Below are 22,409 nucleotides of genomic sequence, written 5' to 3'. Positions count from 1 at the left end.
CACCCGTGCGAGATGAGATCCAGCACATTCGAGTACATACACACACTCTCTCTTACATCGTCGCGTCTATGATCAGTTGCAAGCGAGTTCAAGGTTAAGGCAAGACGTCCGATCATGTTTCGCTGTCAGAAGTGTGCGCAGCGGGCTTGTACTACGCTAGCTGGGCAGGACGGCCCAGGTGCAACGAGGAGGTCTCAGTCCGCGGTCCAGCGCATAGCTTCGATGCCACGGCTGTCTAGCAGACTTGCACACGTGCAAGCTCTTGCGTACTCTTCATATCACCCGGGCAAGCTCTCGTCCAAGCCTACAAGTAACGCATCCACGTCTCGTTTTCGATTGCAAGAGACTAGCAAGAGTCCGGTCAACACACCCAGGTCTGAGAGAAGATGGGCCTCTTCAGGTGCATCAGTGCCCGACGACGCCGAGGATGGATCGCTATCGATAAGCGCCGAGGAGGTTCGGGACTTGGCTCAAAGCGCAAAGTCTGAAGGTGTGATGACGGTCGGCGGCTTGCTGCGCAGTGAGTGTGTGTGTGTGGCGCACAGCGATTGAGAAGCAGGAAGCAGGCTGATGAGCTACGCTGCGGTGTCGCGCTCTACCACCCATCTGTGTCGTTCACCAGTATATCTGACCCAAAGAGGTCGTGCCTCGGAATCGGGTCGATACATGATTGCGCATGACGGCCACCGAGCGATGTCCCTTTTTGAGCTTGTGAAGGATCATTCCTCATCCAGCCTACAGTTCCTTGACTCGACTTACCCCACTGTCCGCGACGCAATCTGGAGGACTGCGGCTTGGGCGATCGCGGCTGCTCTGCTGGAGGTGAAAGGCAGGCATGTAAACATCGCCGGCTCACCTGGGCTGCTTTCAGAAGGGAGCGGTGGAGATGGCTTTACCCTCTCATGGGTTGGAGACGAGACAGACTCACGAACCCCCTCCGGCTCCACTCGCACCCAGCGTCCCTTGGAAGATGCAGCAGAATACGTCAAAGGTCTGAGTCCGGCGAGGGTTTTGAGCTCACAGGAGCTGAGTCAGCTTGCGAAGCGAGCGAGCAAGATGTCGGGCAAATTGGAGCTGCTGAGCGTCGATTTAGCACAAGCACGCCAGCTGCTAGCTAACAATCCACTCAAGCTGGAGGAGCTGGCAGCGAGGGGCATAGAAAGTGGGAGAGTGGAGCTGATTAGGCTGGCATCTTTTGTCGATCTTGCACCCTTGCCGGGACAAGCACTACTTGGGGAGGTGCGACGCGGCTCGTTAGCCATCGAGCTGACCGACTGTGACACGGCGACTTGGGTGCCGGCCACGTCTGGTGCATCGGTAGAGCGGTCGGACGTCCAAACCCTTATTCGAGTTCGTGGCATAGCTTTTGAGAGCAAGGAGGAGCTCGCAGCGTACAAGGAGAAGATGAATGCTGCAGCTGAGGCTGATCACAGAGCTATAGGCTCGGCACAAGAGTTATTCATCATTCACGACGCTTCGCCTGGAACGCCCTTTGTCCTACCGAATGGCACTCGCTTGATAAGAAAAGTGGAGAGGGTCATCAGAGACCTGTATGCATTGTGGGGCTATGATGAGATCATCACGCCTCAGCTCATGCGCAAAAGCCTCTGGCAACGGTCTGGACACTGGGACAACTATAGGGCCGACATGTTTGGCGTGCAGGGCTTCGTCGATGTTGACATGGTTGAGCGCGAGGGCGCTGCACACACTTCAGCGCCAAACACCAGCGCGACGCTTGTCGAAGATAGGGCTTGCTGCGCTGCTCATGATCAGCCTAAAGCAGCCTCGACCTTGTCAGATGCCCAGCATTTTGGACTGAAGCCCATGAATTGTCCGGGTCACTGCCTTGTCTTTGCTTCGAAGGAACGATCGTATCGCGATCTGCCGATCAGGTATGCAGAATTTAGCCCTCTTCACCGGTGAGTGCTTCAGGTTTTGCCTCAAGTAGCTCCTTGTGCTTTTACTTTTTTTTTTTGCTTGCTCTCACACAATTTTGATCCGGATTTGTCGATGCTAGAAACGAATCTTCAGGCTCTCTGTCTGGACTGACGCGTGTCCGACGCTTCCACCAGGACGATGCGCACGTGTTCTGTTCGCTGGCGCAAGTCTCTGAAGAAATCACTTCGATGCTGGCAATGCTCTCTTCGGCTTACAGAACCTTCGGCTTCGAGGGCAAGTTCGAGCTCGTCCTATCCACCAGACCTGCAAGCTTCATAGGCAGCATCGAGGAGTGGGACCGGGCAGAAGCGGCCTTGGAAGAAGCGTTGAATGCGTCGGGCCAGAAGTGGAGCTTGAACGAAGCGGACGGAGCTTTCTACGGGCCCAAGATAGATGTCAGGCTGGTGGATGCTTCTGGCCGTCGACATCAGACAGCCACGATTCAACTAGATTTTCAATTGCCTCGTCGATTTGAATTGAAGTACACCGATCCGAATGCGCTCGACGGTAGCGGCCAGTCGACCCCTGTGATGATCCATCGAGCCATACTGGGGAGCGTGGAGAGATTCTTGGCGATCTTGATAGAGCAAGGCAAAGGTCATTGGCCCTTCTGGATCAATCCTAGACAAGGTATGGTCCTTCCTGTCAAGCCGGACGACTCTGCACAGCTGGCTCACGCCGAGCTGGTCAAGAAAGAAATGGCTTTGGGACACGCCCACGCGCAGGAGGACAAGAATATGGGAGTGGGCCTGGACAGGCCTTTACCGCCTAGATCGATCCAGGTGTTTCACGTTGATCTGGACGCAACCAACGCCAGGTATCCTAAACGAGTCGCTAAGGCGCGAGCCGCGCGCTTCAACTTTGTGCTCACGGTCGGCGATCGAGAAGTGAGGAATAAGACGGTGAACGTGACGGCTTATGGTCCTGGAGTGACTGCAACTGCGACAGGAAAAGTGCCGGGCGGCGAGGCGAGCGATGCGGAGCGATTACAAGACATTTTGGACTCGCTGCAGGCTGGCAAGAGACCAAACATCTCAAATGACTTGGGCGAATGGAACACGAAGAATCTGAGGAAGTTATTCGAGGCGCTCGACTCGTACCACTGTTGATGCGAGTTGGCTACTCGCTTCCTTCCTTGCCCCTCATGTCTCACCGCCTGCGGATCGATTTGTAACTGCACGCACGAAATTCAGTCTGCAATGCGAGTCACTTGGACGCGATGAGCAGGTCGCTAAGAATTTGACAGGCTTTTCTTCCAACTTCATTCCGTGATTGCAAGTGTGTTGCTGGGAGATGCTTGCTGCGGTAGTCACATCAGAAGTCATTCCGCGCAGCATACGCGGTTTTGGTTTGGGCTTTGGCAGCCGCGGCAGTAGTGAACCGAAACTCTGAGCTCGCTCGTGCACGGACTCGCGACTCGCCGCCGAATGATCTTGATGCATTCAGCGCATGGGGCTTCTCGCATTTCTTCCCTTCCATTCTCCACCAGTCCTGGTTCAAATTGCACAGCTAATTGCAGCAATCACCCCTCCAAAGAAGCAACACAGCGCAACAAGCAGCTAGACTCGCAAGTATGGCTGCTACCACCAGCAGTCATCCTGCAGTTCGAAGCTCGTCCCACCTCGACATCTTTTTAAACTCTCAGGTTCTGAATACTAGCGATGCGAGGGCAGCGGAGAAGAGGTGGATAGCTGATCGTGCTGCAGCCGCTGGACCCGTGGGCTTCGATGTGGATGCTGCAAGTAGAGTGCATGCAGATCGTCAGTCGACAAAGCAGCGAGCGGCTCTGGAGGAAGCGATGAGGATAAGGAGAGCAGAGACAGAGTGGATTGCTGAAGCGAACAGGATTGTGAGTCTTTCACGTCATCGCTGACTCTCGAGACACCACACTGAATCATCGCTTGCAACGTGCGCACCAGTATGCGCACATCACATCCCTTCTGCTCTTCTTGTCGACAATAAGGCGCCCTTATTTGGATCTCTCTGGACGCTCCGGTCCGGCTTACCCTGCTCATGGTGCTGACGACCGTGATGAGTTTGGCAACGATGCGGAAACCAGTATCAGCGGTGCTGGAGGAAATGCTCTCAGAGGCTTTCAAAGATGGTCCAAGCTGGGGACTCTCACAGACGGTCAACGGGACGAGATCGATTTTGCGATGAGGAGCATGATTCAGGGTGCCATGGGTCGAATACGCGAGCTGGAAAAGGGCGAAGAGGGTGAGTCTTGTTTAACGTGGAGCTTGGCCGTCTTCCCGATTGATGACTCGAGCGTCCTTTCTATGGCCTTCGTCGCATTTAGTCAGACAGCGCACAACACCAGCTCTTTCTGTCAACCCGCTCTCTCGACTCCTGCGCGCAAGTCTGCCCGGAGAAGATCAATTCCCAGGCCGGTCTCACCCTTTGTATGCCAGTACGCTCACCATGCATCGGGCGTCCATCGTAGCCTCTCTCAACAGCAGGCTAGCAGGAGCTAGTTCGCGGCTGAAGGATTTGCAGGAAAGACGACTTGCTGCGGCCAAGAGGGCTCAGCGGGTCAAGGCTGGCGCGAGTGCAAGGGTAGCGCTAGGCGAGGAGAATTCAAAGCAAGAAAATGGAAGTAAGAGAGAGTCGACTGCTGCAGTAGCTGGTGTGTCCGGCTCTCTAGGCTTGCCAGAGGTCAGCGCAGCTCAAGCACAAATGTACGACTCGGAAGCTTCAGCACTCGTGAAAACTTTGGAACAGGATCTTTCGGCAATTCAAGCGGCGGAAAGAAAGCTGGTGGAAATTTCAGACCTCCAGACTCAATTGATCTCTCACTTGTCTGAGCAGACAGAGTTGACTACGAGACTGGGCGATGAAGCTTTTGAGCATCAAAGCGAGGTGCAGAGAGGAAATGATCAACTGAGAAAGGCAAAGGAGAGCAACAGAAAGGCTACGCAGTGGTTGGCCATGTTCTTGGTAGGCAGCGGACTTGGCCTACTGTTCCTGCACTGTGAGTGTGAAGTTAGCACAAGATGCTCGAGGTTGCGCACGCGACAACAAGGGCTGATCAGCGCAATCATCCCTTCTTACTGCCAAAGGGATGGACTAATCGCCGAGGTCTTAGCTGAATCCCTACTGAGGCGGGAGTACGCACTCTGCGCGCATGTGGCACCCAATCACCGTCGACTCGCACATGTGTAATCACGCAGGCCGTCGTTCGACTACCCATGCAGCATCAGCCCATGTCATACATCCATTGCATCGAACTCTTCATCCACTTTGGAAGACTCTTGGCCACCCATAGCCGTGACCAGCTTCCTCGTTCTGTCTCTAGCGGCCACATCCAGCTCGTGTGCCAATATGCTCGCAGCGTCTTGTGCCAGATCTAGCATGGCTAATGTTGCTTCGAGCGGTGTCCTATCTTCCGATCGAGCTAGCACCACTCCGCCAGTATTTGCGAGCAGGGCCAGCGTGAGCGAGGGAAGAGATAGTGTCTCTTGATTTGTCAGGTCGAGAAGAATGGCGGATGGAGAGAGGTGGTAGCCTAACGTGAGAGAAACCACTGGAGACGATAAAGCTATTCCGGCGTCTTGCAATGCGAGCGAGGTTGCGTTGATGGCGCAAGGCAGCATACCTGGTTCACGGCGTAGGGAAACAGAGGTGAGGAGTTGAATGTGATGCGTCACAAGGACTGACCCACACTAGCACACACACTCACCTCCATCATCCACCTCTACCAGCACATCTATCGCGATCTCGGAGCGTGGGTATAGATGCGTGTGCACGACTGGTCCAAAGACTGCGCTGATAGTATTCGCCAGCTCCGTCAAACGTCTTGGCAATTGTATGGGAAGAAGACATAAGCATTGACAGTCTCCTTTTGCCGCAGCTGTTGCAACTGTAGCGCTGAGCACTCACCTGTCTCCCTTCGCTCTCCTTCTCCGCTCCTTTCCCGCATGCGGGTCGATAGCAAAATCAACATCCAAATGAGCCTTTTGGACTGAGCTTCCCATGCCAGAAAAAGTCCCGCTTCTCCTCTCCCTAGGCCCATGTACCTCAACCAATACGCTGGTCAGGCCCATTTCTAATCTTGCCGATCCTGATGGAGATGCGCTCGTGAGATTTGATACTGGCGCTAGAGAGGTGTTCGATGCTGCTTGTGCGGATGAAGAGGCTGAAGGAGAAATGTGGACGGCTAAAGAACGCAGCTCTAACGGCCTTCGGGAATCTAGACGCAGCTGACCAGCCGAAAGAAGCTCCAATCGTGACTAGAGCGAAGTACGATTGCGTTTAAGCAGATGCGTAGTCTGCACAGCTGACGCTCGGCGCTGTCGTTGACTCACCATCCTGATGAGCGATCCCAGACGAGGACGAGGACGAGCAAAGCGGAAAGAGAATCGCCAATGTATCTGGCCCTGCAAGCCTTCGCGAGGTAGTTGGGCTGCTGCAAAGCCTCCTCTTCTCTGTGGACAAGTGAGTGAGACCAAAATTAAGTTTCCCACTCTATCTTTCACCGGGCTTGTGGGCTTTCAATATGGATGAATGTGCTGAGTGGAGGTAAATAGCAGGATGGACAGTCTGGTGAAGGGGGCGTGGGCGTGATCGGATTGAGCAGCTGCTGATGGATGGATGCATGCATGCACCCACCTCACTGCGAAGCTTTGTTCGCGTTGACGCGGTGCACTTTTTTTGCGGTCGTGTGCGTCTTCGCGCGGCCGGGGGCTGCAGCAGGCCATTGATGTGAGAGAGGACATTCACAATTGCCTGACCGCCCTCCATCAGAAAGGGGGCTGGATCCGTCAGCACCAAACCTTGCATGCTCCCCGACATCACTGAGACCACTTTCAGCTCCTTCGCTTGCAGCTGAGGCCCTTTCCAACTTCTCTGCAGCCTCTACTCGAATATCGTACGAACGCCTGCGGCCCCAGCCAGACCTGAGGACAGTTAGCTACCTTCGCTACAATCCGCAGATCTGTTGAACTCGGAAAGGCCGCATCAAAGCGGAGCTCGAAGTTTCAGTGCCACAGCAGTCCTCCTCCATTCGTGAGGGGTCTCTCCTCGTCTGATTGTAAGGCGTGAGGAGCCAATATGCCAGCATCCGCATCTGCTAGCTCTTCGAGGAAGCCTTCGGGCTCCTCCTCCTCCAAAATGTCAAGCGGAGAGATCAAGCTGTACAAGACCGTCATGTCGAATCCTGACCATGTGAGTGGGTCCGAAATGAGTGCCTTCCACTCCATCTAGAGTGTTCCGCTGCCAAGACTTCAGTTAAGAGGGCGACTCAGCATCGAGGATGGCAGATACTGGGGTCCTCCGTTCGCAGCCGGAGCTAGCCCCCACAATCTGCCAAAAAGCTTGCCATGCTGACCAAATTCCTCACAACCCTTACACCTCCACAGACGATGAGCGATGATCAGCTGGAACAGTCTGTCACGCTTCCTTTGGACCAGCTGATGGAAGCGATCAATGGCCTGCTGCGCAAAAGTCTTCTGACCATCTCCAACGTCAAAGGCAAGCAGACTTATACGGCCATTTCTCGCAGTGAAGCCAGTCTAATCGGATCCTTGGATACGGACGAGACGATTATCTATCAGCACATCAAGGAAGGCGGCGATCGAGGTATCTGGACAAAGTCCCTGAAAGCCAGGTCAAACCTGCATCAGACTGTAATGACGCGCGTCTTGAAAAATCTGGAGCAGAGGCAGTTGGTCAAGGTGGTCAAGGATGTCAAGGTAAGTTGGAGGATGGTGGAGCGCGCTGCGACGAAGCTGACCGGAGCCTACCTTTCCTTTTGTAGACACCCACGCGCAAGATTTATATGCTAGCCAACCTCACGCCTGCAGCGGACATGAGTGGAGGACCTTGGTACACTGACAACGAGCTTGATACTGTCTTCATTGAGCAGCTTTGTGGAGCTCTGCATCGACACATCGCACAGGTCGTGAGTGAACTCGGTGAGCTTGTTGTCCTGTTCAGCATTGACCGCATGTGCCCTACAGACATGGCCCCAAGTGGATAACAGTACAGCCTCTTTAGGACCTCTTCATCCTGCATCGCATTCGCGCTCACTACCGACTGCTTCGAGCTGTCTGAGGTGGCTCAAGGCGCGCAAAGTCACCGATATCGAGCTGGATGTGGAACATGTCAACACATTGCTGCAGGTACTCGTTTACGACGACAAGATTGAGAAGATTCCTTCAACCGGTTTCCCCAGCTTTTCAAGCGTTAATGAGCGTAGAAAGGATCCCAACGCGGAGTGGCAGGACGGTGAGGTGTCTGGCCAAGAGACTGCTAGCGAGAGCGAAGACGACGTCAGGAGCGACAGAAGCGGAGGCAGCAGGAGCCGTAGCAGAAGCAGTAGTGAGAGCAGTGCAAGTGGGAGCTCGAGCGCTGCGTCCGACTCAGACAGTGGGAGCGATTCGAGCTCCTCAAGCGCTACCTCGCGCTCTCGAAGTCGCAGTTTGTCAACCCGTAGCGACAGCGGCAGTGAAGGAGGACCTCGACGCAAACGAAGCTCTTCGAGACGCAGCAGCTCCGGGAAATCATCTTCCAAAAGCAAGAAAAGGAAGCGAAAGGAGCACAAAAGCTCCTCCAGGAAACGCCATCGCGATGACAGCCGCAGTCGGAATCGGCCCCGATCGAAATCTAAATCCCACTCGGATAAATACCGCTCTCGATCCAAGTCCAAATCAGGCTCACACAAGAGTTCCCGGAAGAAAGAGAGTGAGAGTAAATCAAGCAAAGATAGAAGAGAGCGATCGAGCACCTCCAAGCCTGCTTCTGCCGTCAGAAATGCCGCTTTAGCAGCCATACCTGTGAACTCGGACGAGGAATTCGAAGAAGAATTCAACGTGGGCGGTGAGCTCTGGGTGTACAGAGCCATCAAACCATTCAGTGTGCACGTCGCCTGGACCGAGACTCCATGCGGACACTGTCCCGTATTCGACTTTTGCGAACCCAAAGGTCCCGTCAATGCGGAAGGGTGCGTTTACATGGACGAATGGATATACCGGGCTGGGCAGAAGGAAGAGGACGAAGATGGAGAGGACGATCCTATGGATGAGAAGGACGCTGCAACACTTCGCTGATGCTTGGAACTAGTCGGGTCGCTGCCTAGTCATTTGTTGGAGTCCGCCACAAGTGGCGTTCGCCCGCACAGACTCTGCCTTTTCGGTGGCGAAAGGGTCGGCTCGAATCACGCCACCGCAACGAATACTCATCCCATTCGTGCCCCGTTCTCAAAAAGAATTTTGCAGCCTTTCGAGGACTGCCAACTTGGCCTGCGCCTAGCAGGCGCCTGAATCTCATGCAATCAGGTTGCGCTTGGCAGCGCTCTTGTCCAGTTCTGCGCAATTGTATACTAAGTCCAGCTGGCACCACTCGTGGCGTGATTGCCGGCGCCTTCAACGACCGCTCCTGAAATGGTGATGCTTGGACGAGTATCTGATTGTGCACGAATTCTGCAGCTAGTAGTGTCGGTCCTGGCCATGGCAATTCTACGAGCGTAGTTGCTCTCGATCAGCAGGAAGCGCAATACGGCCCCTCCTTTCGCAGGTCTTGCTTCGGAAAACGCGGCGAGCAATGGTTGGGTGATGAATCGATCGCGTGCTTGTGAAAGCGACACGTCAGCGATTCGAAGTCCTGCCTCTTATGAGTAGCAAAGCATGGGAAGGCGGCGCCGGTACATTTGAGATTCCAAAGCGAAAGCGTACATCGGACTACAGACCGTCACCCATCAACTTGCCCTTGGCTAGGATGCCGCGATCGTCTTCGACTATGATGCTATTATTCGCCACCACGCGTGGCGCATCGGTCTGATGGAGGCTCTTTAAAAGCATCCACCGCGTCGGTCTAGCCCTGATATTTCCTCCTCTCCGTCGTAGAGTTGCTGGCCACTCCATCATTGACTCTTCATCTCAACCTTTGCACCCTCTTCAACCCAGGATGGTTGTTCTGTCCCAGCCCCATCACTTCAAACCCTTTTTGCAGCTGCCCCTTTTGGTAGCCTTTGCGGCATGTTGTGTCGCCATCAAGCCATTAGGAGAATGGACGCGGGTAAAGACTAAGGATGTCAGGGAAGTCGAGCTGATCAAGAAAGGACCTCGACTTGGCTTCAATGGGATCAAGAGCGGCAATATACAGAGAGGGATGGCGCACTCCGTTCGAGACCATTTCGGCACAGAGATGCCCCCGGTCGTGCAAGTGAGTATTCTGGAATCTTGATGTGCTAGCTTGGAGGCGTCTTGCGTGGAATTTCCAATCTAAAGAGGTGGTTCTCTACCTCAATAAGGCTGTGACAGGATTTCGAAAGTCGAACGAGATTCCATACACGCACTTCCGAGCCAAAGTATGGGACAGGAACATCAAGACCAAGACATGGGACGAAGTACCTGGGACAGGTCCTGATGGTACTCATGTCATTGCCTTGCCTCACAATCGGGACTTTACCACTCCAGAAGGCGCTCTTTTCACCTCAAAGGAGGTTGCGCGCTCATACGCAACGGTACCGGACACAAAGAAACCAACACTGCCGACTTGGATCCATCTCAATAAGCTAGATCAGCATGGCGACGTCGTTGGCGAGGTGATCGCTGCACCGCCAAGGTTGCATACCGGAGGCATCAGGTCGAAAAGCAAGCCAATGATGTGGCACGGGTACGAAGGCGAGCTCGCCCAGACGCACCGCAATCACTTTCCCCCCATCACCAGAAGCGCAGTAGGCAGCCGCCTTCCTCACGTGCGAGAGATTGCAAGGCAAACGCGTCTCAATCGGACCATCTCAAAGAATCGTAGCGGTAGCACCATGGGTCCTTTCCTTGGTGTTGGTCACCGCAAGCTGCACAATCGTGAGAAGGTCGAGGAAGCAGCGTGGTCGCGGAATAGTGCTGGCGCGCCATCGCAGAGATCGCCTGCCAGACAACAGGAAGACCCCACTGTTGCCGCACACAGCAATCAGGGTGCAATTTTCCCGCTGCAATCGGATGGCACCCCAGCTCTTTCGGAGTTTCGGGCTGGTCCTTGAACCATGTGCTCAGCAGGCAGGTATCGCTCCCATCGAAGTGACTATGAACAATGTGAATGCCAGGATGATGTACAACCAAACAAATTTGTCTTGGCATCGTTCGTTAAAATAGTGATGCACGCCAGGTCGAGGAATCCACCCGGGGTGCTCATGTACTTGTAGATGCGACTCTTGCCCACGTGTAGGTCGCACCATGCGCCTCCTGACTCAATGTCGAGGCTTCAAAAGGTGGCTGGCATGCAGATCTGTTTACACGATTTGGAGACTTTTCGTTAGACCTGATAGGCAATGTAGGCATAGCGGCCTTGTTCCCGGCCCAAAAAGCCATAACCCTGAGGCAGATGAAGTGGAATTCAGCTCGCGGTGTGCCAAATGGCGAAAATGTCTTGCATTCGTCGTACGTACCAGTAGGATCTCGCACTTGAGGCTGTGCCAGCCAATGTTACCGGGAACGTGGCCTGCAATGGAACATAGGCGTTGTACCTCGTAAGTCCGGACACGCGACTCTCTCGTGCGATCAAGACTTACCATTGGCAGCCGCTAATTGCTGCAGGACTTTTGCTCGTGGATGTTCAAGAGGCAGACCTCTGACAACTTCATTCCTGGGCTCGACAATCTCTGGCTCAACGTCGCTTGGCGCCACCCCGCGAGCCACCGCTGGTCCAGCCTGGTCAAAAAGTGAAGGGGTGGTCTCATCTACCTGGTCCGCAGCTACAGTTGTCGATGCCTGGGCCACAGATGAGACTGCGACAGAAGTCAAGCTCCGTTGCGCATCCCCGCCTCTTGAGTTGGCTCTTCGCATCGAGCCGGAACGACTGACGAGCGGCGTCTGCCTTGCTCTTCTAGCAGGAGAGGGCGAAAGAGTAGATTTGCGCGTTAAGGTGGGTGGCGTCTCAGGTTCCCAGGAAGTGGCTTTCGCTCTACTTTTCCATCTCAAAGGCCTGCCTCTAGTCTCTTGCTCCCCTTGTGCTTGCTGAGCCGCCCCACCGCCTTCCTCATCTGGCTCCGCAAGCGCCTCGTCTACGGCGTCCGGGTTGGGCCCAGCAGTGCAATCTACCAGCCAGCCTCTACGTCCAGCGCCAAAGATGGCTTGCCATCCATGATACCTGCCAAAGCCTCGCAAAGGTCCCGAAGCGAGTTCCACCACACGAAGGTTCGTTTTTGCCCTCTGAACAGGCGCTGCGTTGGGCTGGGCACCGAGCAGCTGTGGTAGACCCATTTGAGCCAATTGTTGGCTGAGCGTCAGTGGCGGAGGGACAGCGCAAGGACGCAACAAGCTCTCCACAATGTCCATTGGTGACAAGGCGCCCGAGCCTAGAGCACTGCTCGTTTCGGGAATGCTGAGCACTTGCACATTGGGAGCCTTGGCGATCAAGAATTCCGAAATCTTCGACAGACTGAGCCGAGGTAGTGCTCCGAGTCCCAGGTCGAGTAAGCAAGGCTGGACGTGTATCTCTCCAAGGACTTCTGCCACCGGACAGCTTGCCAAATCGAGATATCGCATAGCACCATGCAGCATGCAGGGAGCTTCCGTCAAGATGGCCTTCATATCGAGCGCATCGATCGGCGTGGGCTGCAAAAGCGTGCCTGCCAAGGAGAGTTCCGTCAAGCTGTGACAGACGGGGCTGTCGACGAGCAGCCACCTTATTGACTCGCTCGACATATGCGGGCATTTAGCCAAACTGAGACTATGCAGATGCAGGCCAGGCTGAGCTCCAAGCGAAAATAGCGTCTGCGGACCTATCTTGGTGCCTGTCAGGTCCAGATGGATTAGGCGAGGAAAGGAAAGAATGAAGGGCTGCAGCAAGCTTTCCGGAAAAGTGACGTAGCTGAGGCTCAGACGTCTAAGAGACGGGAAGCGCGTGGCTCGGGCTGGATGTGTGGAGGGAGCCTCGTCATCATCGGCACGACTGTACCTCGAAAGGCTTCGCTGCACTTGTTGACTAGATCGAGCTGTTCGTACCGAGCTCGATCTCGCAGAAGACCACTCCGAGGTGCCCGTGCGATGCGTGCTTCGACTTCGCCCTCTGCGATCTTCTTCTTCCTCTACCTGGGAATCGTCATCGTCGGCGGTGGATGTTTCGGACTCCTCGAACAATGTCGATGTGGGTCTTCCACTGGACTTGTTGAGATGACGGTCCACAAATGTCTGCAGGCCGGCTTTGAAGGCATTGCTGATACAACCTGACAGATCCATAGCCTGCAATCTTCGGCGCTCGCTTCCTTCCCTCCGTGCTCTTTCCATGGAAATGCCTCGTATCCGCGATGGTGGGGTAAGCTTGCCGTCCCTAAAGAGCTGCGGGCGTCAGAAGGGAGAAGCTCAGAGACGTCAAAACGATATATTTGCTCTCATAGCGTCTGTGCTCGACGTGTGACACTGACCAAAGCCTCGAGGACAGCAACGTCGATAGCGCTGTCCATGCTCTCACAAAAGCCTACGCTGACTAATGCGTCTGCTGCCGTGATGAGAGCGAGCAATCGAGCTGGCGTGATGAAGCGCGTCTCGCCCTGACCCAAAGATCTTCGCATGCCTTGCGTCTGACGTCGATCAAAAAGGGTTTTGTGAGCGATACTCTCACTTTGTAGCTGTCACCTCTTCATACTGACTGTAAAGGTGGAGAAGTCGAGCACCCTGGGATAGTGATTGGCACCGCGAGGCGCGCGACTAAGAGACAAGGAGAAGAGACCCGCAGTTTGCTCTACAGCAAGCATTCAGCCAAACGAATCGCAACACGATCAGGTCTGTTTCTGTCTGCATCCAGACCGCGACATGTATTACACTCACCGATCCACACCAGCTGCATTTCAGCTCCGCTCCTCTCATCTGCTGCACTCTCAGTAGCAGTAGCACCACTTGGTGCTGTTCCTGATTGCTGAGATCTGAGCAATCGATCTCTGCGATCTTTCTGAATGACCAGCTTGCTACCCGTGACCCTCGCAAAGCCAGCCGCAGCAACCATAGCGCTGAAGCCCAATTGCTTCTTTGGTCCTGTCCGCACATCCGATCTTTCCAAATCAGCGCTGCCTCCAGCCCCGGCATCAGACAGTGCCTGATGACTTCTACTTCTGCTCCGAGGCGGACTTTGTGTGGAGCTCCTTCCGTGCTCCCTCACAGGGCTCCGACTTGGTGTTCGATGCGCGCGATGGGCAGGTATGCCTTGGTCTTCTTCCCCCCTCGAGCTTTCCTCCTCCTCCGAACTGGTGCTCGCAGCATCGCTAGTGAAGAAAGCCCCTTCATCCGTGCTATCGTCCGACGTTGTTGGTTTCCGAAGTCTTTCGTGTTCCTCGTACGCCTCTGCTAGGTGCGCAGCTCCCAGAGTCCTCAACAGCAACAAGAAGCTAAATGGCAATGTGATTTGCAACCTTCGAAAAAGCAGGGGTCTAGCAGCGGCATGCAATGCCTTGTTGGTCCTCGAAATGCTGAGCAGATCCGATGTGGCTTGCCTGCTCGTACGGGAGATGAGTCGTCCATCTTCGTAAGCTGATGGCAGACCATGAGGGTCCAAGCAACGGAACACGGCGCGAGGGATGGAGTCGAGGTAGATCAAAGAGACGATGTGATGCAGAAGCTCGGGCGGCAGGTGCGAAAAGGTTGTCGGCTTGCTGCTAGGTTGGCGGAATTGTGCTTCGTGCGTGGGCGGGTGAGATTGACTTGTCGAGGTGGTCATCGCGGCCATCGACGCGCTCCTATCGCAGCTTCCGTGGCTGAACGGAAGCTCAGCTTCCGCGTGGCTGAAGCGCGCGTTGCTCTCTGAAACACTCGACAGAACCTCGAGTTGCCAGCCGCTATACAGGAAAGAAGTGGTGAGTCGTGCGATCGCGATTGTGGCGTGAGGCTGAGTCGAACAAGTGCAATCAAGGAACGTCTTGCGGTCTAGGCGAGCGCGGTATGAAGATCACAAGGCAAGTCTTGTGTCGGAAACAGAACCCCAAACAAAGCTCTGCACCAAGTTGTATAGCAGCAAAGCTAGCCAGCCGGTCCCTTGATTCGTCCGCATGGCCATGGCAGGTCCGCGGAGGCCCTTGCGGACAATCGTGAATCAGCAGCAGCAGCATCGTCAACAACATGCATATGCTGCATGCATGCATCAGCATCAGCTAGCGGCCACACCACACATCCATCATCCGCGGTGTGGCAAAGCTCCGATCAAATCGCCGCCCGCCGACGACCCGGCGGGGCCAACAATAAAGAGCGGCGGACCTCGCCGTGCGCGTCGCGTCGCGTTCGTGATGCTCCTTGATCAAGGAAAATCTTCACGCCATGTCATCATCTGCAAGATCATCTGGATAAGATGATACAGTCAGCAGTCGTGAGTGCCATGCAGTACCTAGCCACACAAAGTCGCGAGCACAATCAGTATCAATTCTTCAGTCTCGACCTACCCTGATTCTTCTCAAGCAGACCACTCAAAGTGGAGTATCATCGGCATGGCAGGCGCCAACACCCCAAGCAACGCTACGACAACCTCAAGCTTGTTTAGATGATGCTGCTACATTGTCCAAGCCGCGTAGAGCGTGTCATCGTTCGTAACAAGAATCGGAGGGTATAAATGTCTGGCGGAGAATAGCGTCAAGTGGCAGAGCTCATCATCGAGGTATCTCTATGCTGAGCCTGACTAGTCGGGTGCAAATGTTCGAGAGCATGACTAGCGCCCAAGCTGTCCGTCGAACAGTTGCTCAAAGATCTGATGAGGCTATCCCCATTGATGATGCCCGTCGTAGCGACCAAGAATCTCCTGTTCTTCGTCTGACTTGACATGTATCTCAACGCAGCAACTTCCGTGTACGTCACTCCTCCCAAAAAGAGCACAATCGTCGTCGTCGTCGTCGTCGGCACAGAGCCGTATTGTGTCGAGCCACTCGCGCTGATGGTGCTCGCATTCGACGTGCTTGGCAATTGCACCTCATCAACCGTCGCGCCTGGCAATGCCGATACCGCATCTTCAAATCCTTGCCAGCCAACGATCGGGTGCGCATCGGGTACTCGTCGAGCGTTGTTGGGCCTGACTGACACGCGAGCTCCACCAGCCAGCTCATTGTCCACATCTCGGGGCGCCAAAGGCTCCGAAGCTTGAGCGACATTCCTCTCGCTGGCACTCTCAGGGGCCAGTATCGCTTCCTTCTGCGCGACTGCTTGCACAAGTCGACAGCTCAGCGGAGCATAGCCAGAGTATACGTACGCGATATCCTTCGGGTCCCGCTCGTCCACTTCGTCGTTGATGAGTCTGAGCTGACCGCGAACGGCGGCTATGCCCTTGATTGGGGCCCCTCGACGAGGAACGGCAGGCGCAGGGACCAGAAGCCCCACTTTTTGCAGAGCTAGCAGCAGCGGCAAATGTGTGTATCCATACGTTTGTAGGACGTCGCGGATGAGCGCGTCTAGATTCTTCTGCTTGATACCGCCACCGACAACAGAGAGGAGGCACAGCAGACGCAGGATCATCAGCAGAGGAGCCTCGCTGGCAATGAGCGCCTCGATCGCCGAGAGCTGAGCGGGTAAGTCCACACCAGCGACGATGTTTTGTTGTATCTCCAAGGAAGCGTTGAAATGCTCAGAGGCAGTGATGCCCATGATGCGCTCCGTCAAGCTGGTATGTACTCGCAGCCCCAAATGACTAGCTTGTAAACCTCCCAGCTTGCCCACAAAAGCTCTCATCTGTGCCACAGTCTGCGCAGCGTGTCTGCCCTCGTAGTCCGCCGACAATCTCTGCGCCGCTCGATGAAGTACCTCTCCCACCACTGCAAAATTGCAGTCTCGAATGGAGGAAAAGAGCGAGTCCGAGGCGTTGTCTAGCCGGTGCTTCTTCTTCTTGGTCGGAGAGGTCATTGTCACTCGCAAGGGCGTGCCACTACCGGATGCTGCACCGCTCGCGCTTGGGCTTGCAGGTCCGTTTGCAGCGAGCAGAGAAGAGTCGACCTCGATGTGTGCTGTGGTGGATGGATGCACAGCAATCAGACTGAAAGGACCGTGTTGTGCTGACGCTATGACGATCGAAAGATTTGAAACCTTCGTCATGAGCCAACTCACCACTGTTGATGCCGAGCACTTCGTCCAGGAGACCTTCGTAGGTGAGCTGGGTGCACAGCGGAGTGACGAGATCTGCGCTCCTATCCAGCACGACGAGACAGTCCACCGACTGACTTGAAGCAGTGAGGGCAGCATTCTTCGGATCTGCAGCTAGCGCTTCTTTTCTTTGGCGAGTCAAGAGCGTGGCAAAGCGCTTTCAGAAGAATGTAGCGCGTTAGTCTCGCCGCTTCGACTCGCTGATGAGAACGTTCGGGATATCTTTGAGCAGCATCATCGCTCAGCTCACCTGTGCAGCGTCACCCTTTCCAACGATGCGTGGAAACGTCCCCCAAAGGTGTTGCAGGGTCATGCAAGCCAAAGCAGTCTCGTGCAAAGTGCCCAAGTCTCCATCTTTACTGCATCTGCTCCATGCTCTAGGATCTTCCAAGCTCAGTAGGTCTTCCTCCAATGGCACAAATTCGAGAGGAAGGTCGTAGAGATGCAAGTCGGCCAAGAGGGATGAAGAAGAGGATGCATCGTCGACATTTTCCGCGCTCGATGAAGGAGATAGTTCGCTGAGAAGATGTAGTGACAGCTCCGTTCGACGAGGCGAAAGCAAGAGGTGATACGTGTGCGCCAAGGACTTGGGCGAGGCTCTACGATCCGCTAGCACATGACCTGCAAGCACCGAGGAGCGGAGGCATGAGCTGGCGTCTCTCGGTACAGTAAAATTGATGAAACACCACAAGAAGTGTACGTTGGCAGCTCATGCTCGATTGTCAGGTGAGGTACAGCCTAAGCAGTGAATACTTGGCCGCCAACACAAATCTCGACTGAGCAGCAGCGCAAAGCAAGAAGATGCCCAAAGAGAGCATCTGCTGCGATGCAAGCACGCATGCTCTGGAAATTGCTCGATGTACGGACGCTGACTGACCCGGCAGTCCCTTGTGAGATAGAGGGCACTGGGCTAATTTGGTCCGAGCGAGCTGAAGGGGGCAGTGCACCCAGATGGGATCGACACAGGTGCAGCTGTGCCGCTCGCTCGATTGTGGTGGTGGTGGCGCGTGCTGCAAGTTAGGCGCTCCACTTACCAGCAATGACTCTTAACCATCTGCTCTCTGGCCTGCATATATACACGACAGCTCTAGTAGGTGCATTGACCGGTACAATGTTGACCTTCCTCTTGCCCTTATCCGTTCGATCTCGTTCCTGTCCACCAGCCTGCGATGCGCTCGCATCAGTCCTCGGAACTTTGTTGCCTGTATGCTCTTCCAGCCAAAACATGCGTTCCACACCATGTTGCCTGAGTGCAGATACATCCGCTACCAGTCCCAAGGGCCCAGCAAGAGCTGGATCTAAGAGCAACGTCTTGCCTTCTGGAATCGCGTCGAGAGCGGACAAGAGCGAGCGAAGCGCTAGCAGGCGGAGCGGGTGAACATCTAGCGCCCCAGGTAGTGGTGCTTGCGAAGCGGAAGCGGAAGCGCCGCTCCCACTTGCTTGAGTGCTCGCCATGTCGCTCAAGGGTGCGATCTCGCAGGCACTTCTTCCCGATCGGGGTGATCGGCGTTTGACTGTTCAGATCCGCGATGAGAGTGCAGATTCTCGGTACGTGAAAGGGCAATCGGCTGCACTTGTGCTTCTTTCAATGGAAAGGCGAAGCGGTGAGTGGACGCAAGTCAAAGCTGGTCTCGAGTCTCACATGTGTGTGCGGTGGAATTTCGAGCAGGCGGCTAGCAGCTGTATGGGCGCCTTTCTTTCGCTGCATGGCCGTGCGTAGTTGCGGATGGAATATGGTCACGTGTCAGGCGTCGTTCGTCGCGCCATGCATGCTCATCAGCGTGTATAGTCAGTCCATGTGCATGGCAGCGCGTACTGTATATACGCGTTGAACGAGCTCGAAGGCGCGCGGCGGGGATGTGTACCGGTAAAGGTGGTTTCGCCGTTTGTCATATCATAAGCGACTACACAGTCAAGTCGTGAGTACCTATATACCTACCTACACGGCAAGAAGTCACGAGTGCGCGTGTGCGATCGAGCAAGCCACGCCCGATCTCTTAATTTTGTCTGCGCCAGGTGAGTACTCGTGACTGAGCACCATCGCATCGTCGTCATGCATCCATCCACGCACTCGTAATCTGCACGCTCAGCATCTCAATCACCATCCCCGTCGTCTAGCAGGCTCCTTTGTCATCTGAAAGAATGAGTAGCCAGCAACGTGGGCAAGGACACAATGGGTCGGGCGAAGCTCTGCAGCAGGTTTCGCTCATCATCGATTCCGATCCTGGAGTGGGTGAGTCGTCGAGGGGTTTTGGAGCGCAGCTAGGTCACGTCCGTGTGTTGCTTTGGCTGAGCAAGTCTATTTGCCGCATTCGCTTGCAGATGACGGTGAGGAAATGCGTGGCGTGGGGGTGATGCTGAAAACGTTCACATCCAAATTGACATTCTTTCGCATTGACCTCTGCACGTGCAGTGCTCGCCCTTGTCCTAGCGCTGGCCCTGCCGCACGTCACTGTAAAAGCCATCACACTGACATTCGGCAACACTGAGCTCGCGCACGCCTTTTCCAACGTCGCACGCACCTTCAACGTTCTACACGCTCATCTCTCCTCCTCCTCCTCCTCATCCGCTCCCACATCCTTCAAGGCTCGTTTCTCGCACTCCTTGGGTGAGGGCGCGCCGAGCATCGAGCTGGCCAAAGGAGCAAGCGGACCTATCGGCGGCAAAAAATTCACCGCTGGTTATTTCCACGGCAAGGATGGTCTATCGGGAGTTTCGAAAGATGCGAGGTTCCCTGCGCAGCCTGTTCCTGCCCCTCTGAAAGCCACGGACGAACCAGCGCACAAGGTCATACTGAAACACCTTAGGGACAATCCCCCTGGCACCATCCGCATCGCGGCGATTGGTCCAGTCAGCAACCTCGCCTTGGCTTTTCAAGAAGATCCAGTCACTTTTGCTAGAGTAGCCGGCATCTCCGTCATGGGTGGCGCGCTCGACGTGCCTGGCAATACGTGCGCAATGGAACCCCGTGCAAGCCCGGCAGCCGCAGCGAGAATGTATGCTGACCATCGATTCGTGCAACATTTCCAGATCCCCGTTGAGCGAATTCAACTTCTACGCCGATCCTTGGGCCGCTCGAGCTCTGATTGTGGACGCGCCTAAACATCCTGTGCTAGCCAATGGCGACAATGCGCTGGGTTGGCGCCGGTTGCCCATCGATCTGCTCTCTCTCGACATTACGAGCAAACACTTGGTACCCTTTGGTCGTCTTTGCAGCGGTCAAGGTCCTCTCGGTGACTTGTGAGTTGATGCGACTCATTTGCGATCTCACAACGATGAGGTGGAAGCGCTCGCTTGACTCACCCGACCTTGTTCGCCCCCCAATCTCTCTTCTTCTTTCTCGCGTGTGATTTATTTCACCCCCCTCCTCTTGCGCCCTGATTTTGCGGGCCCAACGCCTAGCATGGCAACGATACTGAAGCGACCCAGACAGGTGACCAACTCATTCGCACCTGCCGGAAGAGACTTTGATGCGAGCATCGACGATATGTTCGTAGCGCACGATCCCATCGCCGTCGCACATGCTTGTTTCTGTTCCTCTTCAGGATCGGCGTCTCGCAACGCCTCTTCCAAAGAGACGCGCAGCTATGCCTCTCAAAATCGGTCAGAGTTCGATGGGGAGTGGAGCATGCAAGTCAGAAGGTTCGGTATCGAGTGCGAAGGGGAGTTGACCAGAGGTTGCTGTGTGGTGGATAGAAGAGCCAGCGTGAAATCTGCGCAGGGAAATGTGGATCCGAAAGATGCCAGTCTGGGCAAAGATGAGGAATTGGATGAGGATCAGAAGAGACCCGATACGAGGGAAGGAGATGTTCATATGGTCGAAGTGAGTCGTGGCATTGCATTGGGACAAGCAAAGCAACACTGCTCGGCTCGTATCCAATTCCTCTGACCCATCCACGAACCTCGCCTCATCTCAGCAATCTCCCGGATGCGCATGGTTCTCCAACGTGTTTTGCGACGCTTTGGGTGTTTAGCTGTTGGTCGTGCCGCAATGTCTTTACGAAGTGGGTCGCCAATTCAGCCCACTGTAGCCGCAGCCAGCTTGCGTATGGACCTCTTATAAATGGAATCGCAATGCACGGAATCGAAGCTTTGCCATGCAGTGAGAAGCGCTATGCTGAGAGTTTCGTGATGGTACATTATGGGTAGCTCAGGAAAGATGAGTCGTGGGTAAAAGCCCAGTGCCGCAGGCGAGACCGACGAGGTAGAGAGCCGTGGCACATGAACGCCTGAACGGTGGCTGCTACCGGACGACGTCCGTATACGCACGCGATACTTCGGGGCATTCGTGGTTGAAGCACCTGACGCCTCCCCTCACAAGGCGTCTGTGATGTCTCTCCGTGGCCACGTCTCATTCCTTCGCAACGACTGTGCGCGTTTGCCCGCTCATGCTTGTGTGGGATGGGGGATTTCATGTACCACGAATCACTCGATGGGTACCTCTGGCATCGTCGAGGCATCCTATGCGGGCGGGGTCGAGATGAATGATGTGATGTGTCAACCAGGGCATGGGTCACGAGGGACGTCACACGTAATGTGCTGTTCTTTCGCCTTGCAGCTTCAGCCTCGCGGGATCCCGAATCGTTGCGCGCTGCGCTGCTCTACCCTTTCGCGCTTCCCTCCGTCAAGCACGACTCTCGAACTCCTCGACTCTCACCTGTTTGCTCTCTCCACCTTTAGGCGGTACGAAAGCCAGCTTCTCTCCAACCTTGTGCACCTGATCCTTTAGCTTCTGTGCCAATCCTTCCCTCTCCTCCGTTCCGTCCGCATTGCTGTTCGAACCTGTCCCTTGCCTCGTATCGGACTGCGAGGCAGCAACGCAAGCTGAACCCGCCTCCTCGGCTTGATGAGCTTCGACCTGAGCTACCCTCTTCTCTTCCCAGCCCGGGGGTCCTTCAGGAGATGCGCCAGGTCGAACGATGGAAGCGGGTGTTGTCGAAGTCTGACTGGTCGAACTGTCCTTTTTGACGTGAGACATGGCGCTGCTAGCTACCGATTGGATGATGCAGAGACGTGCTTTGCGAGTGCTGATGATGTATGCAAGCGATGTGCTGACTTTGCTGTGGGGAAAAGATCAATGAACGAGGCGTGCGTGCGTGCGTGCGTGCGTGCGTGCAAGAAGGGAAGGATGATGGTTGCGAGGCGGATATGGGAAGAGATGGTCGCAGAATAAATGATTTAGGATCCACACTCTCGACTTCTTGCCATTTCAAGATGATTGATGAGAAGGAGAAGGGGAAAGGGGGAAAGGTCGCGAGTTGAGCAGGCAGCTGCTTGCTGCTTGTCCAAAGTTTAGGCCTGTCCGACTCACTCAAGACGCACACTCACACTGTCGACGTTTGATGAGGGCAGCAACGAGTGCATATGCACGCATTCGACTCGTGACACCCGACTGTTGTGACTTGTGAGTCAGGAGTGTGCTTCGTG

At 55.0% G+C, this 22,409-nt stretch overlaps 9 protein-coding genes across 9 annotated transcripts; 5 read left to right on the top strand and 4 right to left on the bottom strand.

Annotated features, from left to right (window-relative positions):
- Window positions 1–1,404: 1,404 nt before the first annotated feature.
- On the top strand, window positions 1,405–3,047 carry IE81DRAFT_284219 (class II aaRS and biotin synthetase; the record flags this gene model as incomplete). The annotated part of the gene is made up of 2 exons (XM_025511583.1): window positions 1,405–1,919; window positions 2,018–3,047. 2 exons carry the CDS (start codon window positions 1,405–1,407, stop codon window positions 3,045–3,047), a joined length of 1,545 nt encoding a protein of 514 aa, XP_025373410.1.
- Window positions 3,048–3,385: 338 nt separating this feature from the next.
- IE81DRAFT_1307 (hypothetical protein) lies at window positions 3,386–5,076 on the top strand. Its single transcript, XM_025510266.1, has 4 exons — window positions 3,386–3,787; window positions 3,858–4,155; window positions 4,238–4,909; window positions 4,998–5,076. The coding sequence occupies exons 1-4, from the start codon at window positions 3,512–3,514 to the stop codon at window positions 5,006–5,008; spliced, it is 1,257 nt and encodes a 418-aa protein (XP_025373409.1). The 5' UTR covers window positions 3,386–3,511; the 3' UTR covers window positions 5,009–5,076.
- A 53-nt stretch (window positions 5,077–5,129) lies between these two features.
- Window positions 5,130–6,522, bottom strand: IE81DRAFT_307718 (putative exosome complex exonuclease rrp41). The gene is made up of 4 exons (XM_025512356.1): window positions 6,243–6,522; window positions 5,818–6,167; window positions 5,618–5,733; window positions 5,130–5,533 (listed from the first exon to the last, which is right to left on the bottom strand). Exons 1-4 carry the CDS (start codon window positions 6,243–6,245, stop codon window positions 5,145–5,147), a joined length of 858 nt encoding a protein of 285 aa, XP_025373408.1. The 5' UTR covers window positions 6,246–6,522; the 3' UTR covers window positions 5,130–5,144.
- Window positions 6,523–6,858: 336 nt separating this feature from the next.
- IE81DRAFT_1337 (hypothetical protein) lies at window positions 6,859–8,997 on the top strand. The gene is made up of 4 exons (XM_025510287.1): window positions 6,859–7,101; window positions 7,296–7,628; window positions 7,694–7,837; window positions 7,896–8,997. The coding sequence occupies exons 1-4, from the start codon at window positions 6,988–6,990 to the stop codon at window positions 8,982–8,984; spliced, it is 1,680 nt and encodes a 559-aa protein (XP_025373407.1). The 5' UTR covers window positions 6,859–6,987; the 3' UTR covers window positions 8,985–8,997.
- Window positions 8,998–9,791: 794 nt separating this feature from the next.
- IE81DRAFT_363247 (hypothetical protein) lies at window positions 9,792–10,918 on the top strand (the record flags this gene model as incomplete). The annotated part of the gene is made up of 2 exons (XM_025516755.1): window positions 9,792–10,098; window positions 10,187–10,918. The coding sequence occupies exons 1-2, from the start codon at window positions 9,841–9,843 to the stop codon at window positions 10,916–10,918; spliced, it is 990 nt and encodes a 329-aa protein (XP_025373406.1). The 5' UTR covers window positions 9,792–9,840.
- IE81DRAFT_363246 (hypothetical protein) lies at window positions 10,864–14,809 on the bottom strand. Its single transcript, XM_025516754.1, has 6 exons — window positions 13,704–14,809; window positions 13,526–13,617; window positions 13,301–13,456; window positions 11,447–13,214; window positions 11,324–11,376; window positions 10,864–11,250 (listed from the first exon to the last, which is right to left on the bottom strand). Exons 1-6 carry the CDS (start codon window positions 14,593–14,595, stop codon window positions 11,191–11,193), a joined length of 3,021 nt encoding a protein of 1,006 aa, XP_025373405.1. The 5' UTR covers window positions 14,596–14,809; the 3' UTR covers window positions 10,864–11,190.
- Window positions 14,810–15,404: 595 nt separating this feature from the next.
- IE81DRAFT_319125 (Sec1-like protein) lies at window positions 15,405–18,740 on the bottom strand. The gene is made up of 4 exons (XM_025512630.1): window positions 18,017–18,740; window positions 17,233–17,603; window positions 16,947–17,139; window positions 15,405–16,846 (listed from the first exon to the last, which is right to left on the bottom strand). The coding sequence occupies exons 1-4, from the start codon at window positions 18,435–18,437 to the stop codon at window positions 15,489–15,491; spliced, it is 2,343 nt and encodes a 780-aa protein (XP_025373404.1). The 5' UTR covers window positions 18,438–18,740; the 3' UTR covers window positions 15,405–15,488.
- Window positions 18,741–19,028: 288 nt separating this feature from the next.
- On the top strand, window positions 19,029–21,073 carry IE81DRAFT_319124 (nucleoside hydrolase). Its single transcript, XM_025512629.1, has 5 exons — window positions 19,029–19,215; window positions 19,396–19,933; window positions 20,013–20,222; window positions 20,385–20,805; window positions 20,900–21,073. Exons 1-5 carry the CDS (start codon window positions 19,125–19,127, stop codon window positions 20,954–20,956), a joined length of 1,317 nt encoding a protein of 438 aa, XP_025373403.1. The 5' UTR covers window positions 19,029–19,124; the 3' UTR covers window positions 20,957–21,073.
- On the bottom strand, window positions 20,994–22,377 carry IE81DRAFT_319122 (hypothetical protein). Its single transcript, XM_025512628.1, has 2 exons — window positions 21,640–22,377; window positions 20,994–21,443 (listed from the first exon to the last, which is right to left on the bottom strand). The coding sequence occupies exons 1-2, from the start codon at window positions 21,958–21,960 to the stop codon at window positions 21,408–21,410; spliced, it is 357 nt and encodes a 118-aa protein (XP_025373402.1). The 5' UTR covers window positions 21,961–22,377; the 3' UTR covers window positions 20,994–21,407.
- Between the last annotated feature and the right edge of the window lie 32 nt (window positions 22,378–22,409).

This window comes from Ceraceosorus guamensis (genome assembly GCF_003144195.1).
Source record: "Ceraceosorus guamensis strain MCA 4658 unplaced genomic scaffold IE81scaffold_1, whole genome shotgun sequence".
In the NCBI taxonomy this organism is placed as follows: domain Eukaryota; kingdom Fungi; phylum Basidiomycota; class Exobasidiomycetes; order Ceraceosorales; family Ceraceosoraceae; genus Ceraceosorus; species Ceraceosorus guamensis.
This window is presented reverse-complemented; position numbering and strand designations above follow the sequence as displayed.

Coding starts and splice junctions, on each gene's coding strand:
- IE81DRAFT_1307 (XM_025510266.1), top strand. CDS start 3,512: ATGGCTGCTACCACCAGCAGTCATCCTGCAGTTCGAAGCTCGTCCCAC. Junction 3,788..3,857: donor TTGCTGAAGCGAACAGGATT/GTGAGTCTTTCA, acceptor CGTGCGCACCAG/TATGCGCACATCACATCCCT. Junction 4,156..4,237: donor GCTGGAAAAGGGCGAAGAGG/GTGAGTCTTGTT, acceptor CGTCGCATTTAG/TCAGACAGCGCACAACACCA.
- IE81DRAFT_307718 (XM_025512356.1), bottom strand. Junction 5,734..5,817: donor AGGAGAGCGAAGGGAGACAG/GTGAGTGCTCAG, acceptor ACAATTGCCAAG/ACGTTTGACGGAGCTGGCGA. Junction 5,534..5,617: donor GGTAGAGGTGGATGATGGAG/GTGAGTGTGTGT, acceptor GCCGTGAACCAG/GTATGCTGCCTTGCGCCATC.
- IE81DRAFT_1337 (XM_025510287.1), top strand. CDS start 6,988: ATGCCAGCATCCGCATCTGCTAGCTCTTCGAGGAAGCCTTCGGGCTCC. Junction 7,102..7,295: donor TCATGTCGAATCCTGACCAT/GTGAGTGGGTCC, acceptor ACACCTCCACAG/ACGATGAGCGATGATCAGCT. Junction 7,838..7,895: donor ATCGACACATCGCACAGGTC/GTGAGTGAACTC, acceptor TGTGCCCTACAG/ACATGGCCCCAAGTGGATAA.
- IE81DRAFT_363246 (XM_025516754.1), bottom strand. CDS start 14,595: ATGGCCGCGATGACCACCTCGACAAGTCAATCTCACCCGCCCACGCAC. Junction 13,215..13,300: donor TTGCTGTCCTCGAGGCTTTG/GTCAGTGTCACA, acceptor TGACGCCCGCAG/CTCTTTAGGGACGGCAAGCT. Junction 11,251..11,323: donor TCAAGTGCGAGATCCTACTG/GTACGTACGACG, acceptor CATCTGCCTCAG/GGTTATGGCTTTTTGGGCCG.
- IE81DRAFT_319125 (XM_025512630.1), bottom strand. CDS start 18,437: ATGGCGAGCACTCAAGCAAGTGGGAGCGGCGCTTCCGCTTCCGCTTCG. Junction 17,140..17,232: donor GAAAGGGTGACGCTGCACAG/GTGAGCTGAGCG, acceptor TTCTTCTGAAAG/CGCTTTGCCACGCTCTTGAC. Junction 16,847..16,946: donor AGTGCTCGGCATCAACAGTG/GTGAGTTGGCTC, acceptor CATCCACCACAG/CACACATCGAGGTCGACTCT.
- IE81DRAFT_319124 (XM_025512629.1), top strand. CDS start 19,125: ATGAGTAGCCAGCAACGTGGGCAAGGACACAATGGGTCGGGCGAAGCT. Junction 19,216..19,395: donor CGATTCCGATCCTGGAGTGG/GTGAGTCGTCGA, acceptor CTGCACGTGCAG/TGCTCGCCCTTGTCCTAGCG. Junction 19,934..20,012: donor CTCGACGTGCCTGGCAATAC/GTGCGCAATGGA, acceptor CAACATTTCCAG/ATCCCCGTTGAGCGAATTCA.
- IE81DRAFT_319122 (XM_025512628.1), bottom strand. CDS start 21,960: ATGTCTCACGTCAAAAAGGACAGTTCGACCAGTCAGACTTCGACAACA. Junction 21,444..21,639: donor AAGGTGGAGAGAGCAAACAG/GTGAGAGTCGAG, acceptor CCGCCCGCATAG/GATGCCTCGACGATGCCAGA.